General features: G+C 42.5%; 2 protein-coding genes across 2 annotated transcripts in view; one reads left to right on the top strand and one right to left on the bottom strand.

The window, feature by feature from the left end:
* The window catches only part of Hwt (SH2 domain-containing adapter heavyweight), a 272,150-nt gene extending 247,713 nt beyond the window's left edge, over nucleotides 1–24,437 (top strand). Inside the window, exons 7-9 of the mRNA XM_076791075.1 lie at nucleotides 21,215–21,404; nucleotides 23,023–23,142; nucleotides 23,808–24,437. Of these exons, the coding sequence (XP_076647190.1) occupies nucleotides 21,215–21,404; nucleotides 23,023–23,142; nucleotides 23,808–23,997 (500 nt within the window). The 3' untranslated portion in view covers nucleotides 23,998–24,437. The remainder of the gene's footprint in view (nucleotides 1–21,214; nucleotides 21,405–23,022; nucleotides 23,143–23,807) is intronic.
* The window catches only part of LOC143355901 (uncharacterized), a 279,512-nt gene that overhangs the window by 78,771 nt on the left and 174,831 nt on the right, over nucleotides 1–25,910 (bottom strand). The gene's annotated exons all lie outside the window — the stretch shown is intronic.

Consider the following 25,910-nt stretch of genomic DNA (forward strand, 5'->3'; position numbering starts at 1 on the left):
CTACCCTCTCATAGTACGCTGAACACATTCTGTCAAAGTGTGAAGATAAATTACTGCAACGTTGAACATACAATTCGCCATTCTTCTGAAGTATAAAACATCTTCAAATTACCTACTTTTGAGTTTGTATGCACTGTTGCTAAAAAATGAATCAAAGAATTAAAAGCTTCAGTAAGGGATTCAGCTTCATTCCCCAGAATCATTTTCAATGTCCATTAATCATAAAGGTGAAAGGTTCCATCAAAACTCTTCTCTCAATAATTTCACACCCGACTTATGGATCGGAAAGGTCAGAGATTCATTCAAGATTTCATTGTTAAAAGCTTCTCGTCAGAAAAAGGAGTCGCTTACAACCTCAGAGTAATATTTCCACTTAATTTATAAAAATCTTTATTAAATCCAATTAGAAATCTCGACGTCTAAATTCGCAACAAGTTGAAACGAGAACCAGGAAGCAGCGAAGTCCTGGATCCCAATCTCGAGGAAAAAATCCTCGAGGAAAAGGCGACGTCGTCGGGACGACTTTATCCATGGAAAGGGATCCAGGGGTAGGGATTAGCAAGGCGTGCCGAGAGATTTATGCGTCATCGATCACCGATTGCCCCTAATACTCGACTCTAGCCGCGATTTACGGACCGCATCACGAGGCGTTCGGAATTATTCGGCCGATTAAGTTTCCACCCCCGCCGCCCCCATTAAGCAACGCCGTACCATGAGCACCCGGGGTGTTCCGTGCTATCCCGCGAGCAGATACTACCCTACGGGGCCCGAAATTGCGAAAGCTCTAATGCGAAAGCTTCTGGAGTGCACCGCGTTCGAACCGAGCCGCCTACGGGCAGAATCCGGTACGCGTGGGCGTCGATCAAGGGGACGGTAAATACCGGTACAGAGTTCGGGTAACACGAGCACGCTGATCCGTCGATCTGCGGGACGAGCGAGTGAGGGTCAGGGATGGTCCCGATCGAACTGTCCGAGAGACCGGGATCGTTTTTAACCCTTTCGATGCTGCAGGAGCTCTGTATCAACAGATTGGGAGACACGACAGTTTATAATTGAGTGGTTCATATAATAGGGCCTCAACAACGCGCCCCCCCCCTCTGTCTATACCTATTATTAGCACTGATGATAGGGGCTAAGGTCGGGAAAACTGGAGTCCAGTACGTATGTGTACAGAGTGTTTCAGCTAACTTGACTATATCTTGAACTGAACCATACCCTTCACAAAAATGTTTAAATATAGAATTTAACAATTTGCCACACGAATTTTATTTCACACAAGTTTCGCCTATTTCATTCATAGAAGCGACCAATGTTGTTAATAACAATTGTTAGGTGATAATGAAGCTCTTACCTTAAACTGTAACCTAGTTAATTTCAACATTCATATGTTGATATACAGTGGCATTCATTTTATGAGAAACATCTTTAAATAATTCCATAGCGCCGATCATCGATGCCTAGGCACGCCTATCCCCACCTCTGACGCTCCCGTAGTCCCAATGTTTACGCTCTGACGTCATACGTAGTACGTGTGACCTCTGAACCAATATTTTGGCTGGTGGGTGCTCAAACTGATGCACTTGAACACGGTAACAACCGTAATAACTAGACAGCGGATTTCTATGAAAAATCAAAATTGTCTGTATTAATTGCAAGACACAGAATCTACATAGACATTTATTCCTTTTCTTAATAATTGTAATCGAATGAAAATAATAGAACAACATTTTTAAATTCGTCAAATATTTTTTATATATTGCATTCGATCGACTCATTTTTATTTTTATTTCTATTCTGCTGAACCATACCATTCAATCTAGAGATATTTGCGTGGGGAAGATGCGAAATTTACCACTTTGAAGAGATAATGAGTAATGGTAATCAGGAACAAATGTAGTCGTAGCTTCAACTTGTTGTTTATTGCCCCCGTAAATTTGTGTCTTTCGTGTGGAAAATGTGTTGCAATTTCAATGATTGACTGCGAAGCTTGGTTAATGTGAAATCGTGAAATACGGTCAGTTTGAATGGTAGATTCTGTGGATGTTGAAAATATAGATTTGAACTTTGAACTTGATTCTGAATCGCGCGCTGTCCGTTTAAAATTGCTTCGACGATAGATAGGCTGGGAAGGAATCGAATTTATACCGGACGTTCCGAACTGCACGCGGTTGTAAACGTGTAAATGACGAGACAGTTGTGCGCCGTGCATTTCCGGTTCCGAGATAACTGAAGCTGATTGATGCTCGTGTATAGATTATACCGACCTGCATTGCCCGTATCGCGTTTCATAACCCGCTTGTCACATTCCACAATAGAGATTTCATTCTCTGGAATGTATAGATAATGGAGAGCTTCCCGGATTGCACCGACGGATTGATGCTGTATTATTAAGCCATAGCAAATGGGCTAATTTTTGTGCAAGATCGAATAATGTTACATTCAATATAATAATAATAATAAATTAAATATTGTAAATTAATGAGATTCGCAAGGTCAAGAAAAATAATTTTAGTAGTACAGAGCATTTCCCATTGAATCCACATCTCGAACTCAGAATCAAACATTTCATTTTGTTCCAGAATCGAAAGAACGTTCCAATTCAATGAAAACAGTAATAATAAAATCCGAGATCACACGTTGACGGTAATTTTGAAACTTCTCCAATTTTTTCCCACTCGGCTGTAGATTTAATCTCTCGTTGGATCATTCCACCTGCGTCCGAAGCTACACGGATCGCCGGGCGATTCCTCGATCTTTATGACCGCAGTCAGCTGCGAGGAAATCTAGGAGCCGTCAGTTTTTCCCGGTTGATAGATGCGGGCCGATTCGGACCCGTAAATTACATTTTGAACGGAGGGAGCGTGGGCGAGAGGGAGAGCCGGGGGCGTTAGCACGTGATCGGAAACAGATTCCCGAAAATCTCCGTGCTTTTTTTCCCAAGCCGAGGTGCCGACAATTACTTATTGCGAGCAGGAGAAGTCTGAACGCGAATGATCGATCGGGTATATTTGTTTCTTCAACGGGAGGGTTTGATGAGTTTGCTGATGGATCACCGATTAGGCAAAAACAGGCGTTTTCGAGGGGATTCGCGATCAGGGGAGCGAAGAAACTGCCCGACAATTGGCCCTGGAAATGGATAACGGTATATCAGTTTCTTATCGTAATTGGATACTTTTGGGATCGTAATTGCCGAAATTTAAAAGCTCATTTTTCTCATAATCTACGTGGAGCAACAGTCCGTATACTTTTCGGTAGGAATAGATTCTCTACGGCAAATGCATAAAAATTCGAACTTATTTTCACAGTTCCTGAGCAATTTGTAGAACTGTGTACACTTGCATGTAAATATTATTTCCACATCACATTGCTCTCTGAGAGAAACTGTTGCAAGCGTGTTCAACTTCGCTATCTCAGAGATGTTTACACGTACACGTGTCGCGAGTTACTTGACAAGTTATTACTTACACAAGTTACTTGCTAGTGTATTGGCACATTAACCCTGTATGGGCCCCTGTAACTTTCAGGTCACATGCTAATATATCGACACATTACCAAATAATTTTAGTTTTTTTCACAAGACGACGTATACATCTAATTATATAATGTCTCTGGGATCATAAATAACAATATTGACGACGTTTCGCAGCGCCATCAACTTGAAATATCAAAGTAAATGCAAGTTGTCTGCGGATAGATACAAACGGAACAAAATTCGGCCCATAGAGGGTTAAAGTAAAATTCTGTTCTTGTTGAATAAAAAGAATTCAATTGGTATAGTCATTTTTACGAATGCTTAGGGAAAGTTTGGGGATGCGTCGTGGAAATTTAATTGAAATAGGATTTAGCAAAAGCGAGCGGTATTTTGCAAATAATAATATTAATAAATAATTTTTATCCGTTGTACAAGTTACTAAATATAATTATAACGAGCCATTATAATTCTATATTGACAGCAACGAAATTAGCATTCGATAAGTATGACAATAACTGTAGGGGACTCGAAAATGTTTGTTACCAAAGAAGTATAGGTTATGCACAAATATGTTGGAGATTGGAGAAACATTTTTATCCGTTGTACAAGTTACTAAATATTAATAAATAATACAATTTTGCAGGAAAGATGGCAAACTGCCCTTGACAATGATGGAGATTATATAATAAATGAAGAAATAAAAACTTGAATTTACTACAAAGTTTGTTTTAGATTTCAAAATAATTGATTACTTATGGGTCCCCCTAATACTTTGCACAAGGCTTCACCGGTCCACTGCTGAAAAAGAAACTTTCGTGATTGGGAGATGTTCCGAAAGGGCGACTCTCGACTCGTGACACTGTTTACCGTCGTTTTCGCCTTCGCTGTGATCCGTGGCGACAGACGACTAACCCGGAAAAAGCACGGTTCCGCATTGTGCCGTCGAACAAAACGTCCGAGCTTGCGCGTGTTCACAATTGTTGGTCGGCTAGCGGTGCAAATGTGGAGCGCGGTGTCGGCTCCGAAGCAGGAACCGCAATATCTCTCGTCGGTGTGCGGTAGCTTCGCGTCGTTGTGCCTCGTGTTTGTAGCCGGTCTTGTTTGTGTGCCAGTTGTGTTTGTATGCACGCGGAAACGCGGAGCGGCCGTGTGTCCGCGGACAGCGAATACGCGTCTGGCATTCCGGCGGCTGGTACACGGAGCCGAGCCGGACTGTCACCAGGAAGATACCGGCGAACGTATTGGAAATATCGGAAATATTACGCCCTACTTGCGACGTGGCGACCCGTCCTTCGCCCCCGGATCAGCTCTTCTAAACGTCAATGGCGACCCTTTCGTTCAGCGGCTCCTGTCAAAGATGCACTTTTTGCGCCCGGGATAAAAATAGCCCCGAGTTCTGAATCAATGAACGATCGGCCGCACCACAACCCCCTAGCCCCTGTGTACCTAGACCGAGTGCTTGTTGAATAACCCACCACCGGCGACGCCCGGTGACGTAATCGGTGCCAGACCGGCGTCAGGGCGACGACGACGCGCTCGCGTCGCGGCCGTGAAACTCGTCTGCGACTGCGGGCCTGCTCGGCTGGTTGTCGCGATTCTGGGAATTTAATACGTTCGCTACCACCGCTTTGAATGACCTTCGAACATCAACATATTTTTTGTAGCAGTTTTAAGTCATATTACTAAGATCGTGGTAATATATTTCCGACTTAACTTTACCCCAGAGAAGATGAGAACTATAATCGGATTTCCAGATGCCGAAATCCCCCCTAATTTCGGCTCATCCAATTGGATCTTGGTGAAAAGGGCGACAATCATCTCACGGCTATGGTGGAACCACGCCGCAATAACTGTAAAATCCATCAACTCGTGTACAGTATCTAGCGGCTCCGGCACTTACCTGACAAAAAAAAACGCTGAAAATCGCATAAATCGTCTTTACACACGCATAACCTTGGAACTAGTGATCTCCTAGGCTTGAATCTTTGGTTTTCGGCGTCCTGTCGTCAAAATCTACAGGATTACGTAAAAAGAAGTTAAAAATGTTTGGTTTCCTGAGGTAAAGTTTAACCTACTTACATTTGCATCTGTATTTCTCGTTTGGTTGCGATGGCGTTATGCATTTTCGTTATGATATAAAAGAGTGCTATCGCAGCTTCATGCTTACAATAGCGAAACGAATCGAATACATATCCCCGCGCGGTATTACACAATAAAAATATTTCACAAATATCGATTCACCGTGTTCTACATTGTTGAAACGAAACAATGATTCGCTCTGATTCCGAAAGTCGAGAACGAAATACCCACCTATTTCATCCTCGATTTCAATCGATTACGACTCTTAAAAAGATTTCATCGTCGCCTCATTAATGTGGTCGGTTTAATTAAAGATCCGTGCGGGAGGAACCACCGCGTCTCGATACATCGATAACGCCGCCGGGCTAATTTTAATTAACGACGCCTTCGATGTTCTGGTTTCTCGCGAATTCCATGGATCGTGTATGTGTCTACATGTTGTTTGTACAGCCGGGTGTATAAGATGGTGTGATAATTACAGGACAGGTTCGTTTGCATTTTAACGCTGTTTGGAGGACGGCAAACGTTGCATTCTCTCGCTTTGACGTCGCATCACGTTTGTGACAAAGCTGAACCCGAATGTCTGACGCTTGCTACCCTTGGTACCTTTGTCTACCGTAATCGTGCATTTCTGATGATCGTGTCTCATCTTTACAATTCCAGTTTCTTGAATCAAAACATTTTTATAGCTCAATATTATTTCGACATTTCAACTTACATGTTAGGTTGTACCAACAGTTTCTTTCGCAATGTGCACATTTAATGTAATATTCATCTGTGTCATTTTTCCCCAAACGTGCCATTTGCTTTTTTAAAAACCTAACCTGAATTTACATGGAACGCATTAATCGAAAACGAACTACAAGAACTGGGAGTCAAATAAAAAGGTATTTCCTATCTTAATGATTTTAATAAGTGGGGATTAATGTAAGAGGATCTTTAGAATATTCTCATGTTTTTCTTATTTATACTTAAAAATTTTATAATCAAATCTAGATAGATGTATCCCTAACATGATTACAACTATACAATAGTGCACAAAATGTTAGGTCTTTATGCATATTTTTTGTTAACGCATATTAAAACACAGAAAAATAACAGCCCAGAGTAAAGTCAACAAAAATCAAATTTTATTTTTGTATCTCGTATATAAAAGGTAATGTAGGAATCTGCTTCGTAAAAACATAGAGTCTAGAACATTTTTATTCCGTGTCCAGTTAAAACGAAACAGCGGTAAATTTGATGAACACGATTGGAACGTGGTAAAAATTTGGCGAGTTGATAACTAAAAGCGGAATATCCGTCATTGATCAAATCGCGTAGATGTGATCGCGAGGTATCGCGGGGCGCACATCTCTCATTTATCTCGTTCCATCTGGTTATGCGGAAGAAACGAAAGGTCAAGTCCAACCTCTTGAACGTCAAAACGAGGTCTGCATTAAAGCCAAAACTCCGGAGGCCGCGTAACTTAATATCTACCTCCGTATCTGGAATCTGGTCTTACGGCTTCATGAATCCGGCGTTTCGCATAGCTGAATGGATGGAGTATCCGAATTATGCGGACGGCGAAATAATTAGAATACCGAGTTGTCTGAGGGGATGTTTTCTTCCATGTAACTCGGCTCGGTTTTGCCACACACGCGCGCAATATCGCGACTAGTTCCCGCGAAAGACAATGCTTTTCATTATCCGCCCATTAGGAACGTCTTTGTTAAGATTCCCGGCGTTATTAAACGCCAAACTAGGGAACTCGAGGATCCTCCATTTTCGAAGAGTCATTAATGGAACGCTCGTGCCGTCGTAATTAGACGGAGCATTGGAAAATTACTTCGGCTTGACGATTTGGTGACAAACAAATTTCCGACAATCGTTCATCCATGTTACAAGCTTGGAGATTCTGTTGTTAAATGGGAAAGTAAATATTTTTCTTCCTCTTCTTGAAAAGGATTGAAATGTACCTACATCATTGTTTTATTTCTGCAAGTCAATTATGTTTCTTTGATTCAACGCGTTTTTACTAGATCCTGGCTGAAGAAACAAAACATCGATTTACATAGATCTTCTCCTGCTTTCAAATGAAATGAATGAACCAAAAATTAAACAAAACTTGAGAAAATAAGTCAGGAAATTACATAAAAATTGTACCAAATACTACTTTTTTTCTCTTTGGTGTTAAGAGTTACTTTATTATGTCAACACACTTTTTTATAAAATAATGCTCGTTGCTGGGGTCTTCGTGAAACCATTTTAAAAAATAAATAAATATATACATATTCATATACGTAACGTAAAAATGAACGAATATACTATTTGTGAAATGAACGAATCTTCTGGAACAAGTTCCAGTAATTAATATGCGACAAGGTGGTAATTTAAGTCTGTCCAAGCGGGCAACGATACTGTTCAGAGTCCAATTGATTTTCTCTCGGAAGTATTAAGCGTTTCCTCGGCGAAAAATGCTGGTCGGTTTCGTCTTCCGCGGCAAGACACCGTTTCCTCCCTGGGAAACCGTTAATCGAACCAATAAATACGTCTCCGCGAATAGGGTGGTACATCTCCGAAGGTATTCGCGTTATGGTATCGCGCTCGCCGACTATTGCAGTCGTACATAACCGTTACGACACTGTAAATCTCGCCGAGGGAACGGGTGTAATCTGTGATTTTAGCATCGATGCTCCGGGAAATTGATATTCGCAATCTCCGCGGGGCCGATCTATCCCGTGTCTGGGCCATTTAACGTACACCGACGCGTCCGGTCCCGGTCGTTAACAGACGGTACGAACGAGAGAAAAAGCCCACGGTGTCCCCGTATCTTTCCTCCTTTCGGTTCGCTTGCTGCACGGGAACGAAATTTGGCGGCCAGTGATAAGACGGCCGGGACCCTTTTTTTTTTATACTCGCATTCGAAGTATCTGCGCGTCCTCCGCCGTGCTTTTGTGCCTCGTGACGTTGACCTTCTCGGGTCCTATCGGGGATATTACCAATTCTCTTGGGAGCCGAGGAACCTGGACAAAATGTAATCCTATTATATTCTTCAGCTTTCTCAGATTTTCAGATTTCACATTTGAGTTCACTTTCTCACTTCACTTTTTATTCGACAGCGTTAACAAACTCGACTACCACAAAAGTTAGATAAAATCGAAGCGATCTATTGAACGAAATAACGAAGTTGAAAATGATTTCTTGCATATCGATAAATGCCACATACAAAAAATACCTATACAGAAATTTTTAAATGGCATACAGTTTCGAAAAAGATTCCAAAAAAGTACCTCAGTTTCCAGGCAGTTTGAAACATCGCACGTGAGTTGTGCCATTAATCATACAATCAAAATTGCGATCACATTGTACTGTCTCCATTTTATTTGTGGAGCTGAGGGAAGGAACATTTTACCATTTTTCCAAAACCAACTCGATGAAGTTTCAGCAACATTTTTGCTACATTTTTGCTACTCTCGGCTTCTTGAAGTATTGAACGATAGCGCTGAAAACCATTTTGCTGTAGAAATTTCAGTCCGGTGACCTTGTATTCCTCTGTTAGCGAAGCGATATTTGCGCGGGTTTTATTTCCATCGCGACACTGTTCCTCTGACGGTCGTCGATCTGATTTCACGGACTTTGGTAGAAGTCGGCGTTCGAGTTGGTGGAAACTGGAGCTGAAAGCAACTTTTTTCGGTATTTTCCAACCGAGAACTGTGACATTTTATTTATCTCGGAGTCGACGTAACAGCGGATACAGATTCGCCGACAGCCGTTGCGAACACAGAGCACGTTCGGTTTACCTTCCGTTTTTATTTCGTCGAACGTTTTCCATGCGGGGTGGTTAATCGTTTGGTACACGTCCAATGCGCCATTACCGCGACAGTCGATCGTAATTACGAAACTTGTTGTCCGACTCGTTTCTCTCCCGTTTCAAGCGGCCGAAATGCTAAAGCTCTGATATTCACTAAGCTTCGATTGCAAAAAAACAATAAAAACTGAATTATTACAGCAACAGGGAATAAATCGTAGATACACCGTTCCCGTTCGTTTCCGCGGAGTTTTATTTTTTGGCTTGCCGTGTCGATGCTGCGCCGAATTCATTTGTTTTCTCGTTAACCAGAACCGTATTGGAGATTTCCTCATTTATAGACCGGAATTGATTAAAGAGTTGGCAACGAACAGACGAGACAGAAACCGATACGGTCCTTTCGCCATTCTTAAATGCAAATTTAACGTACGGTTTAAGACGGCTCCTCCGGATAATAATTTGATTGTGTTCCAATATCTATTTGTGCTGCACAGTAATGTCGAAGAAACGCAATTTACCTCTGATCGGACGACGTTCGTATCCCTCGCTTCGCTATTCTGGCAATTCCCTTATCGGACGATAACGTTTTGGTATGTGTCCAAAGTGGCTCGTAGAATTTTACAAACTGTGACCGTGTAACATGATTGCCCTGGTTCGAGTGTCCACGTAACATTCGAATTTTACAATTTTCGAATCGAACGTTCTTCTCATCGGGCGAGTTTCGCCAGAATCATTTATTTTCCAGCGATTTATGGATTTTTAACTGAGTCCACACCCCTCTGGACAAAGCAAAGTAGAAATATGAACAATTTTAAAAGGCTGAAAAATTGTGCTTTCTGACATTTTAGATACCATTAATTTAGCTTCTATAGTTACCCTATTGTATGAGAACATTCAAGATTCTCCAAAATCACATCTACAGAATTATTTCATCATCCCCAGGTCACTAGCACATATTACACTTGTACCTTTAACCGTTAGCACTCGAATGGCGACTGTAAGGCGCCACTAAAAATTGCTGTATAATTATTCAAAATATTTTTTGCATTATTAAATTTGTTTGTATGTAACAAATTACTAAACACTACAGTATTGTACGACTAAATTGCACCGTTTTCATATGTATAACATAAAAAAATATATACAAGGGAAATATTCTGTCGGAAGAAATGTTTCGTTTTCGAGTTAAAATAGCTTCGAGTGCAAATGGTGAATTCTCAATGAAAAGGTTTTTAAATAGCCACATATGTAAACATATTTTTTTTTAATGCAGAGCACGCAACACTTTTATCTTTAGAATATCCACATCTTTCACCCAGCGTCCCGCAAATCGTAAACGTTTCATTGATACACCCGAAGGATAATGTATTACGAAAAACGCGTTCCGGTTGTGAAAAACGGATCAGCGAGAACAGGAAACCGCCGAAAACCTCGTCGCGCAGGGGTGTAAACTTTAAACATGTGAGAAACAGCGGCCACGGAGCGAATGAAATGTAACGAACCGAGGTTCGGTGTCGGGTCCCTAACTGGATTGCAAGGTTCGTTGACATATTTCCTGCGGAAAAATAGAATTTTCGTCTGTCCGGCCGTCTGTGCCGTGGGAACCGAGTCACGTACGGTTTACCCGGGTTGTCGCCGATTGCGACATGTTCCGTGTATTTTGCCTGGCTGTCGTTAAACCGTTTGGTAACGATCCAAAGAGACGACGGCAGGAGAGGTCCAGCAGAGTTCTAATTCACGGTGACGGATTTTAACGAATGGCAACGTTCCTCACTAATTGTCACGGTCCACGGAACGCCTAAGTGGCACGGATCCTTACGTGAAACCACCACCGCTGTCGCGTCTAACGCTCGCTCCCCGCGGCGTAACCCAGTTTTCCTCTATAACGTCGCGCGGACCCGGATGTTCCGCGATGTTTCTCTTTATTTTTCAATCTTTTTCCCCGGTCCACCTTTCATCCTATCGTGATCCGTTCAACGTTCCGCTGCCCGTCCAATTAATCCGGTGACGGTATTCGAATGCCGTTCCTCCGGGGAACGCGTTTTCCATACGCACGTCGCGTCGCCACACACCCCCCCCCCCTCCCCCATTAATTTCGAGCGGTGTCTCGAAGTTCCCGCGCGTTTTACGACCTCGACGAATCGACCAGAGGTTCGTTAGACGCCTCTCGACGGTCTCAACCCGCCGGGAATCAAACGACGATCGCGAGTCGAGTGCCAGCCGACTCGTAACCGTGACAGAAGATCGGGAAATGTTTTTCCACCGGAGCTCCTATTAACCGACTGGGAAAAATAAGTTGGCATTTTCGCGGTAGGCTGGACTATTAAAAGACCCGTTGCTCTCGCTGAACTTCTGACCTAGAATGTTGCACAGCGAACTTCGCAACTCCATCGATGCCTCCGACGCATTCTTTCCGAGAGAGGGGATAGCCGGATACAATGGTCAAAAGTGCCCCCACACCAAATTGATCTTTGATCACACCATTCGACAGGGCTCCCGAGGAAACCCCTCCGTGACAAGTTTCAAGTCGGTACCCCTACCACAAGGGTAGTTACAGGGGAGCACGGTTTAATGAATTATGCTCTATTTCTTCCATTCGGCTCAACAAAAAACTACGAAAAAATTCGTGAACATTCTACCTAATAGCACACACGACAGCGAATTATTTCAGAATTTTTGGTTGCAAAACCGATTTTTTAAAAAATCCGGAAGCATGAAATTGCCGATTTTATATTAAAACTCGAGTTTGCAACCAAAAATTCCGAAATAATTCACTTGGTTGGGCTTCAGCTTGGTTACGCGGGGTTAACATTTCCGACTCGACGGATTAAATAAGCTAAGGCAGGAAAATGAGACAATTAACAAATCGATCACCGAGCATTCTGAAGTATGTGCATACGGTACAAGCGAACGAGTCGATAAATAAGAAGTGTTGACCGTGGGTATCATCGATACGCATTCTCTCGTCGAAGGATCCGGTGATCCTCGAGCAAATTGCACGACTGGTCCGCCGATGAGAGAACGTCGTATGTGCCTACCGCAGTTCATATTTCATGAGGATCGAAGGGGTATCGAACATTCCAAGCAGGTTCGAAGTGTTTGTTGCCCCGCCGATAAGGGTCAACGGCTGGCTGGAGGGATCGCGAAACGCGTGGGAGGCTTCTCCGACTGCAATATCTGTTTTCGAAGATCTTCACGTCTATCCCCGGCGATGTTACCCAGCATCTGTTGTTAGGGCGTTTCGACACATCGCGGGGTTCAGAGGGAGCGACATCCACGGCTGCGATGCACGCTGAAAACCTTTCGAATTGTAAAGACGATGCGAGCTCACCGTGACTAGCAGAATCCAGATTCGTTATTTATCGGTTCTCGACAGGCCGCTCGCTCAATGGACAGACAAATAGAAGTTCTTCTTTATTTTTAAGAATTTATGGGCATCGGGCGAGACGATGAATGCCGGAGAAACTTCCACTATCAATTTTCGTTGCGTGATTCAACGCTGGGATTGATGTGAAAATGGTACACGTAGCAACGAGTTTAAAATTAACGATATTTACAGAAAATAGCCGATGCAAGTACATCTGCAAAATTATTACATTAAATTGTCCCTATTCGGTGATAAGAACGAACGGAACAACTATAAAGAATTTAAATTTAATTTTAAGTTTTGTCAGTGTCTCAAGTAGAAAGTAGATTGCTTAAAGATTTTCACTTAAATTTTATTCGCACAGGAAATATTTTGTCATTAGAAAAAATTGTAATGAAAAAGTCCAACAAGGATTATCATCAAGAAAACTCTTCTTTGAAGTAGTTATTTAGAAGTCGCTATGAGTGTTCACTAGCGAAGGAGAGAAGGAGAGCAGACCTTCCCTGGAACTATAAGAACTTTCTCGTGTCCGTGTTCGCGGGGTGAACGTTTTCAGTATGCCATGGAGTGCAATTTTCGATCACAAGTCTTGCGTGAATCTCTCCGACATCTGCTTGAAACTCCGATTTCTTACATCGGGGGAGAGTTCCTTCGAGAGCGCGAACGACTCATGAAATATTTTCACGGGAAGCACTTCTCCCCGTGAAACTTCTTATTCTTTCCCTTCCCCTGAAGAGCGAATGCTTCTTCCCCGACAGCTATCGATGGGTGAAGATGTTACTTCAGCTTTTTAATATCCATGAAACGTTCATTCTTTAGAGAACTTGGACGAACGGTTTGAAACACGAGGTTCCGCATAACCCCTTCCCGTATTTTAACGAGCACAAACGTAAACATCACGAGTAGGACTCATCGAGTGAAAATCTGCCAAACGTAAACATCACGAGTCACAGATATCACAGGTATGTATTCACATTTCGGCTCGTATTGTGACTGTTTACCGCGCGTTGACCCCTACCGCTTGGGCCCGGATTTCGTCGAGGTAAATAGCACGGGAAGGGGTTAACATTGTAACAAGAGGAACAAGTTATGCATTCCAAAGTTCTGTAGAGAAAATCGGATACTTTAAAATGCGAAGTTCTCTTAACCTGGTAACCGGGCGGGACGTATAAATACGTCAAACGTAAACAATATCGGGTACGGGTAGGACATATGAATACGTCCTTGAAATATATGTTGCGCCCTGGAACGGGTGGGACGTATATTTTCGAACAACAAAGGTATTAGTCATCCATACATGTCTCGACATGAATTTAAGACACGGAGGGAATCAGTATCATTTCGCTATTGAGATTGGTGGACGTGGCGGGCGTTCCCCGGTTAACAGGTTAACATTGCGTAGAAAAGAAACAAGGCCCACTCATTCTAATAATAATGTTTGATCAGTCCACCTCACCAAAAATTTCCAGTCAATTGTCTCAGAATCAAACACCACGTGTGAAGATTCAGAAAATCAATTTTTCCGCAATTCACTACATGAAACTGTGAGAAAGAGGCTATTACTATTAAAATTGTGCTGTACAAAAATGACTACAGGTATAATATACCTTTAATTAGATTAAGTTCGTTTCAAAAAATGTCCATTACTTTTGTCAGAAAGAATTCCTAAAAAATCACGTTTCGAATGCACGAATCCTTGCCCGGATTAGGACAGTGCCGTGATCAACGAGGCTCGGATAGGCGATAAAAATTTGACGATTTCTAGAGCATGTTCTCCAACCGCAGCAATGGTGGTTTTCACCGACGTCGCATGTTCCGGCGCACTTCCGCTCAATGGAACCGGCGCGGCGCGGCGCGTCACGGCGCCTCTCGTCGTCCTTTGCAGGCGTGTGTGACACGGCCTCGTCTCCTGGCGAGCTCCACCTCGTCCTCGTAAATCTCCGCGGGCTCCACCCTCGGTTCCTCTCCGCCGCAATAAATACGAATCGTCGACGCGGGCTGTTTGACTTCGCGCCCACCACCACGGAGAGAACGTTTCCGAGGCTTCGGTTTTTCCCTTTGCGTCGCGTCGCGTCGCGTCGCGGGGCCGTACGTCCTGATTTTCACGGGGAATTAAAAGTTCCCGGCCGCTCCCCGCCGCCTCCGCAGGATATATACGCGCGCCACTCGAGGGCCGGAGAGATTTCCGGTGGCTCCTCCGCGACGAAGAATTTCCCCCGAGACTCCTGCGGCAGGATACTTCCAACTTTCAGGACTCCTCCAACGTGCCGGACGGTTTTTCGCCCGACGAGAACGTATCTCTGCACGAATGTTCCTCGAGACGGATGAAAATGTCCCCGACTCCTTTGTCCCGATTGTTTCGCGCTCGGATGGCAAGAGCAATGATTGCAACGACGAGGCTGGACATCGTTTTCCGGGAAGAGAACCGGAGAACAATGTGGGTAGGAGATATAGCGGGAAACTACTTTTCAAGTTTGGTCTCGCTGCAGTCTTTCAGATTGAAGCTCGTCTTCGTCCCTCTGTTCTTTCTTGTTTACTGTTTACATATTTTTGGGGACCATTTTCGTGGACGATTTAGCGACTCAACTGTTTGTAATTCATGATTTTTCGACACTACGTTCGTCATTGAATTTTCTTGATTTCAAGGAAGTGGAAAAGTAAATTTACTTATTACTGCCTGGTTGTTACATACAGTGTCATATTTAATGAATTTTGAAGATTTAGGGTAGGGTAGGTAGGGGTCAATATCTTAAGTCATTTCTTCTGCAGTAATAATTTCTGGAACCCTACAAGAGAATGTTCTTCAACATAAATGTTCAATTATAAATTTAAAGGAACCACTGTCTGGAATCAAACAGTCTTAATATTTTTAACACCTAGAATTCGTAAACTGTGCTTTCGTAAAACACCGCAATGTGAGTTTACATAAAACTACCACAACTAGATAAATAAATCACTTGAATTCTATGCAATCATCCAATCGGGCAGATAAATTTTGGACTTTCATAAAAACGTCCAGAATCGAACAATAAATCCTGGATTTTTACATAAACGCCAACAATGAAATAAATCCTGTCATAGAAACGTGCAAAATCAGATAAATAACCTTTCAATTTCATACAAATTTCATATAAATTCAAATTTATAAGAACGGCGATGAAAATAGATAAAAAAACTGTAATTAATGAAAGTTACATCTTCGATAAAAATCCCTACAACATTCACTATAACTGCATAAAGGCCCGCAACGAATTCAAGGAAATTTGCGATTTATGATCGTTTCCTCTCACACCGACGACAACTTGCTGCCGCAGATCGTGCGAAAAAACTCCCGGATTCTCGCCATTGTTCTCGCATGAAAATTCGCGAAGTTTCCCCCGGCGATAACAAGTTTCGAAAGGTGCTCGGCGTCGGAAGTCCGCGACACACCCCGTATACAAATAACGCGACAATGCAGACACTTATTCGCATACTGGAGGCGTCTTAACGCGTTTCCCGGAACGCTCGACTTTCTCCGCATTTCCCCGCATTTCCCGAGGGAGAACGGCTGGGATGGATATGGAGAGGACCCGCGAAGAAATTGATTGAGACGTATCTCCGTCTCGGACGGATATTAAAACAGTCTGCGTAGGAAAGGAGAAAATAAGTGTACGGGCGTCGGGTGGAGAATTTCCATTGGTATGCCGCGCCACCGGAAGACGCTCGCGAAATGTACAAATCGAGCGAGCAGCGTTATAACAGCGCCGGGGTGTACGTAGTAGTATACCTTGGTGCGATTCGACCCAAAGTTGTCATTCCATTACAATTCGAGAGGCCACTGGATACACTGTTCTTACTATGTTTGTCAAACTTCTAACACTTTATTATGATATGCGCATAGCTACGAAGTACATGAAAATCCGTGTGATGTGTGTTATAAAACAACTTTTGACTGCGCTGTGGATCTTGACGCATTTATAGCGTCTACGAATTTGCAATACACAGAACACACGTACAGTGATTCCTTTATCTAGCCAAAGCCAGGATAATAAACATCGCGGAATTATTCCCACTATTGCGAGGTACGCAAATTACTGAGAGTACAGTGATTTCTCTATATATGTCGCCAAGGTCTGGATGATAAACGTCGCGGATACCCCGTGAGGGGCCACGAAGCTCGAAAGGCCTCGAACGCCGAGGAGTGTAAACATAACTCGGGTATGTCTCCTGGACGATATACGACGCTGGCAAGATCCGTGTTGTTGACATATATCGAGAATTCTGCGTATATTGACCTTAGTACCCTCTTCAGAAATAGTTCACAGAAAAACTCCTGCGCTGACATTTCGTCCATTTTTCTTTTACAGTTCAAGTGCTTGATCACTTTCGGTCGTAGCATCGAAAGAGGGGGAAAGATTTTAGGCGAATTTATGTCGACAGGACGCGGTCCATCAAAGCCACAGGTACACACGCAGCATAGTGTACGGGTACGCACGGGAAAAGAAATTCGTGCGGATAAATCGAGCCCATCGGATTAAATTTAATAATACAGACGCGGCCAATCTCGGAGAGTAGCGGGCGGCTGCCTTCTCGTCATCAATGTTTAACCATGCTCGGAAACGCACGCCGCGTCGGATCAACCGGAAAAGAGCGTTCTCGGACTTTCTCGCGCGGCTGCGTGCACGCGGCCGATTTATATCGCCGACCTCCGCGGCGGAGAACCGGCTGGCGATCGTTTTCGAGCAAACAGTCGGATGAATAATTCAGGCGAGACCGGTGTCTGTTGTTCTTGAACGCCCGTTACTACCAATTTACTGCATTTCGAGCGAAAAACTTGCGGCACCTCGCGGCTCGGTGTGCGAGACACCTCGCAACGAGCTTCGGGTCTCGTTGATTTTCGCTTCGAAACGAGAGCAACAACGTTTCCCGCAACCTTTTCTAAAACATTTCGAGCAATTTCAAGCGTGTGTCCTTTCAGACAATTTTTTTAAAGATTTGTACCATTTGAGGGATGTTGTACGATATTTCTCCAGAGAAAAACATTGGTGATCAAAGGAAGGCGGTCTTATTTGATTTCTTTTTACAGTAATTGGAAAATTCTAAAGAATTAAAAATTTTTTAAAATTTTAATGGTCAGCTATACATTAAGGATAATAAATAGTTTACAATTTCTATGCGTTTGTAACAAAAATAAGTAAGTGAACATCGATACATCATCATGAACCTATTAAGTAAATAGAGATAAATAAATAGAGATTAAAGATCTGTAGTCTATTAATAACACACGTTCGTGAGCAGACCATTGCTTCGATTTTTCGAGTAGTTTTTATTGTTTTGTAGCGTCCTGTATTCAAGCATGTGATGCTCGTGTAAATCCTTCATATAGTATAATACAAGAACTAGTCGGTGAAGAAACAATCAGGAAATTGATACAAGAAGTACACATTTCACGCGTGTCTTTAAGAAAAAGCTGATGATTTATGAACCGTTAGAGTACATTGTCCGAGAAATGAAATTGTGTCGATTCGCTTGAAAGCTTCTGGCAGAGGTAAGAGTCTCGATATGAAGCGTCGAAGCGCTGCCAAAGGAGGCGCGAAGGTGCGGTATTAAAACCGAGCGATGCCGGCCGAAACGTTTATTGCATCATGCTCTGAAGAAACTCGATGACTTGAACTCCCAAAGTGCACGCTCGTACATAATGTATGAAGCGGATCCTTTCGAAACGGCCAGGAGAGAAACGCTCGGGACGCGTTAGCCCCGAAGGAAAGGTAACGCGGTGTTACACCTGTCAGGGCAATTCCGTGGTACCTGGATCATGCGACCTTCCAAAAGTCGGCCGCTAAGAGATTGCGCCCAACAAATGAAATTACCCTCGCGGCCGCAGAGGCACTTTCTTCCAAGCGTCGGACCCTACCGTCGATTATCATCCCCTGAACTTTCAGGGGGGTGGGGGGGGTGGTCGGGCTACGTAATAATATTGACGCTCACGCTTCACGGCGGCCTCGAAAAATGTAGTTACCGGAATTTCTAAATACTTGATGAACGGTCGAACCGAGCCAGACCCCTCTGTTGCTGTGAAAATAAACTCGACCCTCCGAAAAAACAATTTCACGCGATTATTATCTTCGTTGCTCAACTAGTTCCTTAACCTTTACAGGAATCTTTGATACTTTTGCGTGACATGTTGATTGAACACACCAGTTCAACCGGTCAGGGGGTGATTCTACGTGTGAAAATAAATCGAAAAAAAGTAATCAAACGGTGTAGCCGGATAAGGAGGTCAAAAGTGCCCCCAAACCAAATTGAATTTGCAATAGGCCATTCGATAGCCTATCCAAAGAAAATACTTTGTGCCAATTTTCAACCCTATATGTCGACATTGGCGGTAATAATGGGGTGATAATGAAAATCAGGTTTTTCCGTGGTTTTTCTTATCGTCTCGAATTGAAAATTCTGAAAAAAAATCAGTTATATCTCAGCCATTAGAATGTACATCTGTGAATTTTTTCAGAATTTTTAGCTCCGAAACGGAATTTTAAAAAATGATTTTATGTAGAATTACCCACTGCCCGGTTGAACCGGTAACTTGATAGTTGTGTGGAATAAAAAAGAAACAAGTATAATACTCTGTTAATTCGCGGAGGACCTTCGTCGAAGCGTTTTTAATGACTCCAATAATTTGCTCCGGTAAATTCTGCAGCGTTTTACTCGGCACATTAGGGTCACTGTGCATTATACGTGCACTTTGAAATACCGCTTCGCGGCTTAAAATACTGTGAAAACAGGTTTCCGTCATTCTTTCGTTAAAGTTGAGCACACTTTGAAAATTATTCCAAAAGTTCAGTGGTTCTTGGAATCGTTGCTCTCTGAACATGTTCAGTCACTTTCGACGTTCAAAATTGTAATAGGACTCATGATTCAATTTATTTTTACTTAACTTTTCTGTTAATATATGTTTTCTTAGATTATTTTCCAAAGTTTGACATGAGTGAATAGAAAATATAGTTGAAGTGGAAATAAAGTGAAAAGCTGGTTGATGGTTGTCGAACGCATTACAATCGTCCTTCCGCTTCGCCGATTCGAACGTTAATTTGAACAAACGAAGTACCGGGATATCGAATTTATGAAGGATAATTGCGTTTCAACGTGGAATTTAATCCCGCGAGTTTCGGATTAAGTCGAGGCTGCTCCTGCGCCCGCGAAAAGCGAGATTGGCCTGTCGTCCCTCGTTTTGTAAGAGCCATATTGTTTACGACAAAACAATACCCGCAATTTCCGCGGAAATCTTAAGTAGCGCAACCCGAAAACTTTCAAGAATCCTCGCTCGAAACGTCTTCCTGGCTGCAAGGAGGGGGGAGGGGAACGAAGGGAAAAAAAATTCAAGGGAGGAATGTCGATTGTATTGCTTTTGCTAAGTGAAAGCACTCAGGCTTGTCCATTGTTGTGCACGAGACGTTCCCCATTATCATATCTCGACAAAGTCGCGGCCAAAGTCACGGCCGATTGTTCCGCCCCGACGGAAATATTTCTCGACAGGTATTTATCGAGTTCTTGCCTCGAGAGCTCGATTATCGCTGACACAATTACCCCTCCGTCGCAAAGTCAATCGTCTTCCGATTGAGGGCCGTTACACGAAAAATATCTCCTCTCAGATTCAACTTTATCGACCGCTTTATCAGTGTAATGGCTTAATCGGTTAGCGCATGAATTCACGCGATTTGAACGTGCTGATTGCAGACTCAACAACCACAAAAATTCGACGAAACCGGACCAATTTATTTAATCCTCGACCTTTGTGACCTTTCGACACAGTTTTCGCGACTCCCGAGAAAATGGTATTTACATCCTATAGTACTGTTTTATCTGAAACCTGTTTTATTTTCGAGGGAGAAATTTATACAAGGATGTAACAGTTATAGGTCAAAAGTCGTCCTTTAATAATTTTACTGTCCTCCATCATGGAAGCTAGAAAGTATTCTTCATAACTTCCTCAGTGTACACTGCGGAAATTTATGCTAATTCGTCGTGATCACGGGCGAACATCGCGAACCTGAAATCAAATAGAATCCATACAGTAATAAATCAGCGGGCAAACGGTGATCTAGAACTGTTGGCATCGAACGTCTTACAATTTCCGGAAACTTTTATGACCCGTAAACGCGCGAAGATCCATTCGCGAGTCCCAATTCTATTTCACGTAGAGCCAAAGAAGAGAAGAAGAACGGCCCTCGGCAACCGTCCATTAAACTTCCTGGCTGTCATCGTGATGGCTCCCCTCCCGTGGTTCCCCTCTAAAAATCTGTCATTACGTATTGACGGGAGTTTGGTCCCTGTCGCCGTGAATCTTAGCGAGAACCGGGTCCCGATTTGTTCCAATTACGAGGGTGGCCCATAAAATCCCGAACCGAGACGGGACGAGAGCCGTTTCTCCGTTACTACGCGTCTGTTACGTGTATACGTATAATCGATGGTTGCCTGGTCCCTTTGGGAATTTCGCGGCGTCTAACTGTCGCATGACTCATTTCAGGCGGCGGGCTGGCGCGTCCGAAGATGACACTGAATCTGGACGCCGGGAACGGGACGAGCAGCGCCGGGGGCGCGGGCCAGATCGCGCCCAAAAAACCTGGAGCCCTCAGCCTCGGATTGCCATTGGAGATTAGCGCCGCTCGTGGATCCGCCGACCTCGTCGACGTCGACCTCCCTCTCGAGAGACAAGGGTACGTCCTTCGAATTTATTACCCCGCCCGAATACCGCTTCTGCACTTCCCCGGATTATCTCCGCAACTTAGCTGCTTCCTTACAAGTAACCTGCTACTTGTCAGAAATCTTTTTAACTTCGATTCTCTGTGTCTTTTATTAGGGGTACCCATTAGTAATCAATTATTTGCAAATCACTCAAGATATACCCACGAATTCCTGATAACTAAACAAAACCCACCGGAATGTACAACTTGCACCGTATCCAACAACATCCAACATATCCTACTCGAATGTCCTAAATTCTCTTCTCAACGATCCAGATTTTTCATCGAAAATGACCTCATGACAAATTTAAACGAGAACAATATTGGAAACGTCCTTTTGTTTTTTAAATCGATTGATATATAATATATAAAATGTTATAAATTTGTTTTTGCTGTAACCCACCACAATGTAAAAAATAACTGTAACCTTCTCTGTTATATTTAATTGTAACTGAAGTGGTCGCTAATGACCTAGCCGTTAATGCGACCACTTTAAAATAAACGTCTACAAAAAAAAAAAATTATTTGCAAAGAATTTGTTTTGCCTTTAGTTCTGTACCGATCGTTGAAGAGAAAACACGTATTCTTTTACAGTTTTCGGTACAGCAGTCTGTGTTCAAAATATTCTAAAAAGTATAATTTTTTTTTACAACCCTGTAATACAATGGCCGCGTCCGTACCTTCCGAGGACCACATTCGCCATTGCATACTTTTTCATTTTTATGCGGGATTTAATGCAACGGTAACAACAAAGAAAATTTGCGATGTTTATGGAGATGTATTCAAGGTCAACAAGTGTCAACGTTGATTTCTATGGATTTCAACTGGATTTCTATAAGAGGGGGGTTGAAAATTTATAGGAAAGATGGCAAACTGTCCTTGATAATGATGGAGATTATATAATAAATTAAGAAATGGAAACTTGAATTTACTACAAAGTTTGTTTTAGATTTCAAAATAATTGATTACTTATGGGTCCCCCCAATATTTTTCAACATTTTAAGTGCTAGAGAAAAGTCGCCCAAAGTTTTGCATGTCTATGAGAAATTATCTGATTTTTAATATCTCTTTTATATTCCTGAAATTCTAGATTCAACGTTAAATTGACCCGGATAATTCATAAAGGGCGCGACCTTTTAAATACAGCTAGGCACAAACTGTGACTCACCGTCTCTGTTTGCAGTACATATTGATCACAGTACGAAATTAACTGTCTACCATCGATCTCGCAGCGTCTCGACTATCAATTAACACGAAATCATCATCGTAATGTCAATGCTTCATTTCTACGATATTATTACCGTTATTACATTCGATAGTTCTACACTTTACTACCAGAAATCATCTGGTAGAATTGCTCACAATGTATTGAACTATTCGGCGAGTTTAGTTTTTGCTTCCGTAGAAAATTTTCGAAAAATAATGATAACACAGTAATACGCATTCACATATTTTCTGCTTTATGTTCTTATATTGCTCTTTCATGTACTGGCCTTTAAACCCCGGGAGAACGTGTCTAATGTATACAGCGAAACTTTCCAAGCGTCTGCTATCGTTCCGAGCAGATAAAAGTTTGTCCGTTTCCTTGCAGATGGTACCACGGATCCATCACGAGAATCGAGGCGGAAGCTGTCCTACGACTTCTGAGGGAAGGAAGTTATTTGGTGAGGAACAGCGAATCAACAAAACAGGATTACTCTTTATCCCTGAAGTAAGTTACAATACTACCATTCGTCACTTTTTTCAAGGGGGGTTGTCGGAAACGAACTGTGTACCACAATCAGTGGGATTTCTCGATATTACGTAATTTTAAACATAATTTGCTGATTTAAAGCAGGCCTGGGCAACTGGTGGCTTGCGAGCCACAAGCACCCCCCACCATGCTCCTATGGAGTGAGGGAAAAAGAGGCAGGGGTGGGGGAAGGAGGTTGCCTTCACGAGAGCTAGGAACGCGGTATTGTAATATGAAATGGCCAGTGGTGGGGGAACCTGTACACCGGTGGTGGGGGTCGTGAAGCAACGGTGGGGAAGAAGTTGCCCAGGCCTGACTTAAAGTGTAAACCATAAACCGGTGAACGATTATACTAGGATCTTTTATGCGACTATTTCTGCGGAGAAGGGTTAAATTAGACTACGGAACTTTATGCAAAATAGAAATTGTATGTTTCAAGGTATTTTAATAATTTTACCAAGTTGAAAATAATGTAATGATCTTCTCAAATTTTGTTAATCTTTCATCTGTTTTAAATTACGCCTATTCAATTTTATCATAAATGCACAAAATCCGCAGTCTAGATATGACGTGTACTGTTTCATACTTCGCACACTGATGTTTGCTATGAATACATAAAGTAAACGTGTCCGTCTGTGTTGCAGGAGTGCGCGCGGTTTCATGCACATGCGAATCCAGAAGAACGATGAGCTGAACGCGTACATTTTGGGCCAGTTCAGCAAGCCGTTCGAGAGTATACCGGAAATGGTCCGGCATTTCAGCGTGAACCGTCTTCCGATACGCGGCGCCGAGCACATGTGTCTTCTGCATCCGGTCATAGCACAGCTTTTGTAGCGCATCTATCGTAGCGCCGTTTAAGGCGCTCCTAAACTTTTGATATCTCATGTTTATCCAAGAACGAAAGTGATACCGGAACGGTGTCCGGAAGGATTCGCGGTTCGGAGGCGTGACGCGGCGTGTTCGCGAATCGCGAAACTCGTCTATATGTACAGAACAGATATGTATCGCCGCAGAGAACATAGGGTACCGAGCAATTAACACACATCGTACTTCCATGGAATCTCCATTCTTTTTGTTCCCGTCTCGCGTTTTACGAGACCGCTACCACAAACAGTCAGAGCTTCCGAGACAAGCGACGAAACGCGTAGAAACGAAGTCGGCGATTGGAACTGCGCAGGATGGGCCACCTAACATCGGAACTTGAAATATCTCCATTATTATTTAAATAACACGAGAAAGTGTCCAAGAAATAGTACAATTATTTTGCTAGATTTTTAAATCTGTGCTCGTATTCCTGAGCAGAATCTTTGAGGCACAGCAGAGTGCACACCAACCAGAAGGGAGTATTTTAAAATCAGAATACGGGAAAAATTCTACCAACCAGAATTTTTTATGGGTATTAGGAAGTAAAAATACTATTGACTTATATATTTGAAAATCTTGCTCATACTATAAATCCATAAATACCCACTGTCTAGGTACTACTACAACAAAACTTAATTTTTTAGTGTTTGTTTTATAAAAATAGTTCTCTCAAATTTTATGAGTTTTCTATGATTTGATTTTACAATCTGCGCGTTGACTGTTGTGCCAAAGGGAACCTCTTTTTAAAAGCAAGCTTCCTCTGTTTTTACACCTACAAACAAATCTTCTTAAAAAAGTTGCAATAATGAATACACTAAAAATTGTACAGTACAGTTTACAGAATAGGATAATAATTCTAAAAAGAATCTTGACGGATCTTAAAATCCTTTTGGTACAATATCGGCAACTTGCAAACAAATAATCTTTTTACCACGAACGTTATTAAGAACTGAGGTATTTTAGGTTCCATGGTTAGGCCATCCTGCATTCACGGGAATAAATACAGTACAAATCAGCGAGAAGTTTCTGTAGGTTTAGAACGAGCGACCTCGAGATTCGTAATTCGGTTCACTTGAATCATTTATGATTACATCGGTGTTCGTTCACCGAGCAGTGCTTTATAACCCGGGGATGGAGAACGATCGATTTTATCGGAAACAGTCGAGATCACGAGTTCTACAGAACGACAGAGTCGAGGATGAGAAACGTTTCGAGGTTGGATTTGAATCTCGTCTTCCTCAGAAAGTGAAAAGAATTATCATCGCGAACCTATCTAGCGCGAGTTTTGTTTCCACGACATTATTTAGCGGATTCAGAATTTCCGTTCTTGCACTTGATTGGTAGATGGGGGGTGGCTTTCATGAAGAATTGCGATAAATCGAGGCAAAATATGAATCGAGGAATCTGAAGGAATAAGAAAGAAACGAAAGCAAGGAAACGCTGACGAGGGAGCTGCCTCGATTAGGAAACCCAGATCTCTTTCTAAATTGGTGTGTGAATACTTACATTGGAGTGTGAGAAATATTCAATCATAGCTGTTACTAATTAGCAGTTTACTTACCGATATCAGCAGTGGTACTGTGCCAAAAAGGAGAGTAGCAATTTTCACATTATAATCTGAAACGATATTCTTAGATACAATTAACATTTCTGTTGCTGTTGAAGCATCCATTAAAAAGTCTTCAGTCATGGACCATGGAATTTAAAAATCATGAAATAATCGCCGTTAAGATAAACAATAACAAGCAGTTCCAGAGAAAGAAATTCGTGAATGGAGTCTGCATCCATGAAAATGGGTAAAAGTGGCAAACTTAATAATCTGTATTTGAAAATTAAATTCAAAATGAAATGTCTTGGGCACAGTGTCCTCTAACAACATCCAT

Source organism: Halictus rubicundus, chromosome 7 (genome assembly GCF_050948215.1).
Source record: "Halictus rubicundus isolate RS-2024b chromosome 7, iyHalRubi1_principal, whole genome shotgun sequence".
NCBI classification, from domain to species: Eukaryota; Metazoa; Arthropoda; class Insecta; order Hymenoptera; family Halictidae; genus Halictus; species Halictus rubicundus.